This window comes from Canis lupus, chromosome 6 (genome assembly GCF_003254725.2).
Source record: "Canis lupus dingo isolate Sandy chromosome 6, ASM325472v2, whole genome shotgun sequence".
NCBI lineage: Eukaryota > Metazoa > Chordata > Mammalia > Carnivora > Canidae > Canis > Canis lupus.
This window is the reverse complement of record NC_064248.1, coordinates 30,725,509-30,735,014: the sequence shown is the minus strand read 5'-3', so window position 1 is coordinate 30,735,014 and position 9,506 is coordinate 30,725,509. Positions and strand designations below refer to the sequence as shown.

Sequence of the window (9,506 nt, the reverse complement as noted above, 5' to 3'; positions counted from 1 at the left end):
GCGCGCTGTCTCCCGGCCTGTCTGGAGCCCGGCGGCGGCGGCGGCGGCGGCGGCGCAGGCACCGGGAGCGGCACCATGAGCGGTGAGTGGCGGCTTGGCGGCTGTCACCCGGCCGGGCCGCCCCGGCTCCCGCCGCTGCAGCTGCACGCTCCGGCGCCGAGCCCCGCGTCCCGCCGGCTCGCAGACCCCCCGCCCCGGGCACCTGCGCTGCCCCGGCGTCCCGAGCCCGGGCTCCGGTCCCCGCCTGCGGTCCGCCGCTCGCGGCCAGCGCCGGGGCGCCCGTGCGCAGACCCCGGCCCTGCAGCCCCCCGGCCCGCGCCCTCCGACCTCGGGCTGCCCCGACCCCCAGCCCAGCCCAGCCCAGCCCAGCCCAGCCCAGCCCCGGGGCCCCTGCCCGCCAGCCATTCCCGTTCCCCGGGCCCCCCTGCCTTCGCCCCGGTGCCCCCGGGGCAGGGTGCCGGCCCCGGACTCTTCGTTTGCGCCCCCCGGGGCCCCGGGCCCCCGCCCCCGGAGGACCGACTTCTCCAGCCCCTTTGTCTTCCTCGCCCCTCCCGTCCCCTCGCGCCCTGTCCCCCGCCGCTTTGCTGGTCAGCCCCCGGCTGTCCCTCTCTGGTCCGGGCTCCTTACCTTTTCGCCTTTTTTTTTTTTTTTTCTTTTTCTCTCCATACTCCCGCTCCTTTGCAGTTCTTTGAGGTCTCTCCGCCCTGCCCTGCACCCCTGCCGTCCTTGTCCCCTACTGAACCCATCCGGGTGGCCCCTTCCCCGGTGGCACTTTCCCAGCAGCGCCCCCATCCCCGCCCTCCAGCAGCCCCCCAGCAGCCCCCCAGCAGCCCCCTCCCCGCCCCCCAGCAGCCCCCTCCCCGCCCCCCAGCAGCCCCCAGCCCCCCCAGCAGCCCCCCTCCCCGCCCCCCAGCAGCCCCCTCCCCGCCCTCCAGCAGCCCCCCAGCCCCCCAGCAGCCCCCCTCCCCGCCCCCCAGCAGCCCCCTCCCCGCCCTCCAGCAGCCCCCCAGCAGTCCCCCAGCAGCCCCCTCCCCGCCCCCAGCAGCCCCCCAGCCCCCCCAGCAGCCCCCCTCCCCGCCCCCCAGCAGCCCCCTCCCCGCCCCCCAGCAGCCCCCTCCCCGCCCTCCAGCAGCCCCCCAGCCCCCCCAGCAGCCCCCCTCCCCGCCCCCCAGCAGCCCCCCAGCCCCCCAGCAGCCCCCCTCCCCGCCCCCCAGCAGCCCCCTCCCCGCCCTCCAGCAGCCCCCCAGCAGTCCCCCAGCAGTCCCCCAGCAGCCCCCCAGCAGCCCCCCAGCAGCAGCGCCCCTCCTCCCCGCCCCCCAGCAGCCCCCCAGCAGCCCCCCTCCCCGCCCCCCCAGCCGCCCCCTCCCCACCCCGCCCGCAGGGGAGGGGCGTGGTTACGGTGCGGAGGCCGGGAGCGGGAGGCAGGTGGGTGTGGACAGCTTGTGCTCCGTGTTGCTGAAGTTTAGTCCCTAGACTTGGCCGTGGATTCCCAGCCGTCCTCCGAAGCGATCTATTGGTGTTTTGGTGCTAAGTCATTCCTGGGTGTTTGAGCGTGGAGAGCGGCTCCGGGAAGCCGCGCAGCCCGCCCGGCCCGGGATCTGGGTTTGCTCGGGAGGACCCGCCTCCCCTCAGGCCGCCCGCCGGCCCGGTAACGTGGACCGGCCTCGGGAGTCCCCGCATCCAGCTCCGGCTCCCTTGGCCCTAGCCTTCCACCCCGGCTGTCTGGAGGGGGCGGGGGGGGCGGGGAGCCAGGGCGAAGGGGCTGTGTCTCTCTGAAGTTTTAACTTTTGAGTTATCTCCATGGGTTTTATTTTTTAAGATTTTATTTATTCATTAGAAACAGAGAGAGAGAGGCAGAGACACAGGCAGAGGGAGAAGCAGGCTCCTGCAGGGAGCCCGATGCGGGACTCCATCCCGGGTCTCTAGGGTCACGCCCTGGGCCTAAAGCAGGTGCTAAACCGCTGGGCCACCCAGGGACCCCCCCGAGGATGATGATGATGATGATGATGATGATTTTTAAACAAGCCACGCACCTTCTGTTTTGCTGGTGTTCAAGAGCAAGATTTGTGAAATTGTTGGTCCTGATGAGGGAGCTGGGAAGGGGGCTTCCTGGAAGATAGTCCGTCCAGCTTATGTTTTCAAAGCAAATGATTTTTTGGCCTAATTGGATTTCTGGGTCCTTGAACATTAGTGATAACTGCAACAAAGAGGTGGTGAGCTGGTTTCCACCCAGGAGATAGTAAAGCCTGGTTTAAGCGTAGGCCCTGGAGCCCACCGGCCTGAGTTCAAATCCTGACTCTGCCACATAAAGCTGTGTGATGTAGAGTAAGTTACTTGACCATTCTGGAAGTCCCAGCCAAACGGGGATAAGCCATATCACCTGTCATCAAGGCTTGTTGCAGTGGCTAAGTAACTTTATACAGCTTGGTACTGTGCTTCTCACATGGTATGTGTGCAGGAACTTGGACCCGTCGTGGTTTTCATAAGGACCCTCTGAGGTTCAGGTGGGGTTGTTTTCTGACCCAGCTCTGAGACAAGGGGCTGGGGCTAAGTACGCCTTGAAAAATCTCTTGCTTTGATTTTTTAAAACATTTTTAAAATTTTATTTACGTTCAATTAATTAATATATAGTGTATTATTAGTTTCAGATGTAGAGTTTAGAGATTGCATATAACACCCAGTGCTCATTCCATCGCATCCCTTCCTTAATGTCCATCACCCAGTTACTGCATCCCCCCACCCACATCTCCTCCAGCAACCCTCAGTTTGTTTCCTATAGTTAATCTTTTACAGAAAACCTCTTGCTTTTAATATGACTAAAGAGACTCTGTCTCAAGCTTAGGGTTCTGGACCATTCTCTTCCTTAGATCACAAGAGCAAGTGAAATTGACAAGCCAAGGGAAATTGATCAATGTGTCCTTCAAGAAGCCACTTAATATCAAAGATAAGGAGGCTTTAAAATTTAATTTAAAAAATCATTACAAAAGGAAACCAACAGATGGCTTTTTTAAGGAAAAAGTTCAGGATGAAAGCCTTCTTTTGGAAAGATTGTAACTGAGGCAGAAAAAGTGGTTGCTGGGGACAGAAGGAAATTGCAAGGTGTTTTCAATTTCTTCTTTCCCCCCATAGAACTAATTGAAATACATCACTGTATAAGTTTAAGGCAAACAGCATGATTGACATATATTGTGAAATGATTACCATAATAGGCTCAGCTAACATCCATCCTCTATGGATATGATGAAAGAAGAAAAGAATAATTTTTTTCCTTATGAGACCTCTTAGGCTATACTCTCTTAATGTCTTCCTATATGTTGCACAGCAGTATTAGTCATCATGTTGTACATGACATCTCGAGTCCTTATTTATCTTATAACTTGGAAATTTGTACCTTTTGAACCCTTTCCTCCTATTGCCGCCTTCACATTTCTTGAGAATACAATTGAAATAGTCTTCCCACCCTTGGGATTGATGATCAGCATACAATAAAATAGTGTTGCTTGGAAATATTTCCTCTCTTTCCTCTGTCCTTTTAAATAGAAAATCTCAAACATCTGAGTGTAGTGAGCATTCATCATCTCATGACCATCCCCTATATACTTATTTCTTTCTTACCTCTGTCCCCAGTTTGTTTATTTATTTAAAGATTTTATTTACTTATTCATGAGAGACACAGAAAGAGGCAGAGAGAGGAGAAGCAGGCTCCATGCAAGGAGCCCAATATAGGACCCCATCCCAGGACTCCGGGATCACGCCTGGAGCTGAAGGCGGCTGCTCAACCGCTGAGCCACCCAGGCGTCCCATGTCCCCAGTTTATTTTGAAGCAAATCCCAGACACTGTATCCTTTCATCCATAAATATTTTAATATGTATCTCTAAAAATATAGGGACTCTTTTTTTAAAAAACATAGCTCAATTTCATTATCATAGCTATACGAAATTAGCAGTAATTTATATCATCAGATATTCAACATTCAAGTTCCCATAATTGCCTTATAATTTTATAGTGTATTTTTTAGACTCAGGATCTAAATAAGGTTTAAACAGTGCAATTTTTTTGGTCTTTTAGTTCTTTTTTTAACCTTAATTGTTATTCTTTTAGTGCTTTGTATATTCACAAAGCTGTGCACACATCATCATAATCAGTTTTAGAACATTTTCTTTAGTCCAAAAAGAAACCCTGTACCTGTTAGCAGTGGTTTCTCATTCTCCCTCCCCTTAGCCCCAGGCAACCATCAATCTACCCTATCTTGGATTTATTTATTTGGGATATTTCATATAGATTGAATCATATAATATGTAGCTTTTTTGCATCTGGCTCTTTTCACTAAGTATCTTGCTTCTAAGCTTCATCATATTGTAGCATGTAACTATACTTATTACATTTTGTATTTGAATAATATTTCATTGTTTAGATATTCTACATTTTATTTAACCATTTGTCAGTTGATGGACATTTGACTTGTTTCCACTTTCTGGCTCCTCTGCATATTGCTGCTGTGAACATTCACCTACAAATTTCTGTGTGGGCATGTGTTTTCATTTCTCTGGGGTTGATATCTAAGAGTAGAATTGCTGGCTTCATTTGAGGAGCTGTCAGACTGTTTTCCAAAGTGGCTGCACCAATTTCCATTCCCACCATCTCTGTATGAAGGTTCTGGTTTCTTCACATCCTTGCCAACAGTCTTTTTGATTATGGCCATTGTAGTGGGTGTGAAGTGGTATCTTTATGTGGTTTTGACTTGCATTTCCTTAATGGTCTGTGATGTTCAGCATCTTTCCATGTGCTTATTGGCTATTTGTGTATATCTTTGGAGAAATGTTTGTTCAGATCCTTTGTCCATTTTTAAATTGGGTTTTGTTGAGCTGTAAGAATTCTGTATAATTTCTGGATAAAAAAAATTTCTGGATACAAATCCCTTAGATATATCGTTGACAAAAATTTTCCATTTTTTTTTTTTTTTTTACTTTCTCAATTGTATTCTTTGAAGACAAAACATTTTTTTTTTTTTAAAGGAATGAGTTCCCCTTTTATCTCTCTCTTTTTACCACTTACAGTTTTTGTTGAAGGAAATAGTTCATCCTGTTACAGGATAGACAATTTGTGGGATTTTGCTGACTGCAACCTTCTGGTGTGGTTTGACATGTTTCTCAGTCTCTTGTATTTCCTATAAAGTGTCAATTAGAGTCTGCTGTATTTTGTAGTTGAAAATGTTTGAGTAGAGTCAGAGGTCAGATGGTTTCAAGGCCAAGCACATTAAGTGCAAATAACCAGGAAGTGGAATGCCTAGGTAATGCATACACAAGATAAATGAGTATCCTGAGGCCAGAAACAACTCAGATGACCATTAACAGGGGAGATGATGCGCATATGTGGTATGGTCACATGATGGAAAACCTCAAACGTTAAAAGGAATAAAATGGATTTCTGCACATCACAGTGGCTGTATCTCAACATTAACCTCTAAAAAGCAGTGCACAGAATTATGCTAAAATACATACCTTGATGCACATTAAAACATGCATGTGAAACAATGTTTGCAGATTCACATATGTGTGTAGAAGCAAACAAATTGGAGGAAGGATACTTGCTGAAGGTGAGCAGTCGTCTTAGGATGATAGCAGTCACGATTTGTTTCTTTTTAAAGAATCCAGTAGGTAGGAATACTTGACTACCAGCCTCTACAAGCTAAGGAATTATGAATTTCAGTTAATGCTTTTGCTCTTACTTAGAAGGTAGAACTTGAAGGGTTGGAAAGTCATTAGCATTCTCAGGCACTGTCTTTCCTAAGACTTTATATTTGAAGGTCCTTGATGCTCATTTCCATCAGTAACTAGTCTGTCAGGAACCTTTAAGTTAAAAACCCTGTTTCAGGAGTGGGGAAAGCTTGACCCAGAGAGGTCAAATAATTTTTAAGAACAGTCAAGCTCTAGCGGCCTTATAGACCAGAGTTTGGGGCTTAGTGGGTAATTTACTGCTGTTTCTTGCCTGATGTTTGTGTGTATTTTAGCAGCTTTATCTTATTTTTCTGGAATGTTGAGGGTCATGGTTTTCTCTTTGGCATTGACTGGGTCCTTTCCAGCAGTAGCTTGTGTTTGGGATAAAGAATCAGCTGAAGCGAGTAAATGGAAAAAAGGATGTTTGTGGTTTTCATTCAAAGCAGAAAAAGTGATGATATCAACTTTTTTTTTTCCTCCTAATGAAGGCACTGTGTTGATCTGTTGTGGCAGATTGTAAGAAGAAAGTGTTCTACCGTCAGCAAATATTTGACCATGTCCAATGCTAGTTAAGTGGCAGTGGACTGAATCTCATTGACATCACTTCTCCTACTTTCTTGTTATAACCAGTAAGGAGTATGGTTTTTAGAGCTCTTAAAATGTGAAACCCAAATCTGACATTTTATGGACTTCTCTGAATTCTGGCAATGTGAACATAATTCCAGATAAAGCACCTTCCATCCTGCCACCATCTTGTCTATATGTAGGCCATGAATTCTCAATGGGAGTGAAAATTGGTTCTCGAGGGAGAAAGAAATTTTAATCTTGTGTGTAAAGCACAGATACACATGCAGTATGTAAACAGGCAATATACTTGTGATGTTAAAATTTCACGGAGAGGATGATTAAAAAAAAAAAAGTCTGAAAAGGATCCTAAGGGGAAGGTAATGAGGAAAAGGTTGAGAAACAGTGGTATGAGCTGAAGTAATTTTGCCATTACCATATAAACTTGCATTTTGCTTTCATCCTTAGCATTTTAGGGTAATGCCACATTGCTATGTGGTCTTCATATTGATCGCTTTTATAGACTTCATAATCCATCATTAATCCATTGTTTTACATGTAGTATAATTTTTAAATTGTTTGATTCTATTTGTGGAAACTGAGCTTATTTTACCCCTTTCCTTTTTAGTGAATGTTTTTGTTTAAGGTAGGTTTCCTTCCTTTAGATTGATATGTCTTTAGGATGATTTTTCTAAAATAGCTGTAACATGAAAGTGTTGATAGTTCTTGATTGTTCTGGCTTTCGAAGTGGTTGTAGTAGTTACAGTGCTGCTGGTAGGAGAGAGGACTCTAGTGGCAACAGAGCCTGGCTATAAATTCAGGATTCAACATTCAGACATTTACTGAATGATGGTTTGGTGTTTCTTCTATCACTTAGCAGAGGGCTGTAGTGTTGGCGTCTGTCAAAGCACATTGAATGAACGTACCAAAAAATGTTTAGTTGGAGTAATGAATGAGTTAGCCAGGACTCTTCAGTTGCATGTGGCAGAGTAGAAGCTGATTTCGAAAAATTGGAGTTTAAAGCATCTTGTAATCGAATGTCTAGGGATAGTGCTGTCTTCAGGCTCAGTTGCATCCAGGTGCTTAGTGAGTCATAAGGACTACCTTTTTGGTCAATTTGAAACTCTGCTTTCCTTTCTGTTAGCTCCGTCCTCCAGCAGCCTGTGCTCCATGGAGGCAAGATGGCTACCAGCAGCTTTGGGTCTCATCCTACAATGTAGCAACACCTGAGCCAAGAGTGGGCCTCTTTCCCAGTTGCTCCAGCAAAAGTCCTGAGGCTGACTCACAGCAGTCTGGCCGGCTGTGTGGTCATCCTGGAACCCGTCAATGTGGCTCTGGTCAGCCAAGTCTGGATCGCATGCCCAGTCCAGAGCCCAAGGGTGGTGTCTGACTTGTTGTCTGGATAGAGGATGAACTGAATGGGGAGGGCTGTTATAATTTTGAATGGAACAGTCAGGGAAGGCCTCACAGGGAAGGTGAGGTGTGAGCAGAGACCTGAGGGAAGGAAGGGTGACTCTTGGGTCTTTCAACTGAGCAGCTGAAAAGGGTAAGAATTGCCCCTCACTGAGGTGGGAAAGTCTGTGGAACATCAGTGTTGGGTGTGGGGTGTAGCAGTTTGAGGCCCTCAGGGGAGTGAGGACTCTTTCCCAGGCCCTAACTTCTGCGTGCCCATCCTGGAGCTCTTTAGAGGCCTGGCGGTGGTGCCTTCTCTGTTCTCACTGCCCCACTCTGCTGGGCCCATGCTCCCAGGCTTCCTACTTGGAGGGAACCTTGCCCACCAAATCTTATTTTTCCTTGCTTGCATCTGCATGTTTTGGGATCCGCCCTTTCTTCCTCCATCTTAAAAAAAAAAAAAAAAAGCACGCAAACCCCAAATCCCAAAATGACATTAAAGATTATTGTGAAAACATGGAATATCCCTATCAATATACCTCCCTAGAACATTAAATATTTAGATTTTTAGGTATTCCACTTCTGTCTTTGCTCAGCGCATATGCATTTTACATAATTGCCTTGAGTCTACATCTCAATTAGTGTTTTCACTTAGTTACAGCATTTATCCATTTGCCTTCCTGTCAAAATTATTTAAAAAGCCTGCATAACGTTCCACCAAATGGATATACCGTTGTAGGAAAAGAAAGTAAATTCCATTTACAATGTTCTAGGTTGGAATTGGCATACGTTTTCTGTAAAGACCCAGATAGTAAATAATTTCTCCTTCGTGGGCCATCTGGTCTCTGTCCCAACCACTCATCCCCATTGTTGTAGCATAAAGTAGCACATGCAATCAATAAAGAAAAGATGTGGCTGTGATCCAATAAAACTTTATTTAGAAGAAGAGGCAGCAGCTGGATTTGGTTTGTGTGCTGCCCCCCGTTCCAGAACACTACCGGAAAAATCTGTGTGCCCGTGATACTGTGTTTTGGCAGTCATTGGGGTGTAGTGGAAAAAAGTTTAGACTCAGACAACCCTGGATTTAAATCCCCATGGAAGAGCCTGAGCATGTTATTGAGCTTCTTTGGCTCTGGATTCCCTCATCAGAAAATGGAAATAAAAGCAAGTGATGAACATAGAGTGCCTTACAGAGAACCTGGAGGTTGGAGAGCCTGGTGAAATAGTCCCTTATTCCTTTTTTCATCCTCCCCTTCCTCCCCTTCAGTTTAGTGGCCAAGGTGTCAGGAAGGTATTTTGATATTTTGGTAACTTTTTGTATGTGTTGCCATGTTGCCTTTCAGAATCCACTGCACTGGTATGTTGTTAGCAGCAGTGTGTGCCTATTTCCCTACAGGTTTACCAGCATTAAATGTTTCTTGGTGAATTGAGTAGTTATATAATGGTAACATGTGGCAGCTAATTTAGTGGGTTTATAATTTGCATTTCTCCAGCCATGAGGGAAGATACACTTTTCCTTCAAAATGCTTGCACAGTGCCATTTTAGTGTTTTTCTAAGCAGAGATTGGCGAACTGTGCTGGCCACCTGTTTTGTGAATAAAGTTTTATTGGAATACAGGCACATCCATTCATTGACTGTTGTTTATGGCTGCATACACTCTACAGTGGCAGAATTGAGTGGCCGTGACAGAGATCTTATGGTTTGCAAAGCCTAAAGTATTTACCATTTGTTATGTACAGCAAATGTTTGCTGAGCCCTGCTCCAGAGTAAATGCTTTGCCCATTGATGAATATGCTGTTGACTTGGTCTTTGATCTTAGACCTCACAAGGC

At 46.8% G+C, this 9,506-nt stretch overlaps 1 protein-coding gene across 7 annotated transcripts in view; it reads left to right on the top strand.

Annotated features, from left to right (window-relative positions):
• Nucleotides 1-9,506, top strand: part of SNX29 (sorting nexin 29) — a 528,389-nt gene continuing 518,883 nt past the window's right edge. For 4 of the 7 annotated variants that reach the window (XR_007411267.1, XM_049111381.1, XM_035718267.2 and 1 more), the window contains exon 1: nucleotides 11-82. Coding sequence is in view for 6 of the 7 variants with exons in the window: in XM_049111381.1 (XP_048967338.1) it covers nucleotides 76-82 (7 nt within the window). In the remaining variant the exon portion in view is untranslated. Of the gene's footprint in view, nucleotides 83-9,506 lie in introns of all 7 variants that reach the window. The other 3 variants (XM_035718269.2, XM_035718270.2, XM_025416475.3) reach the window with 2 other exon arrangements.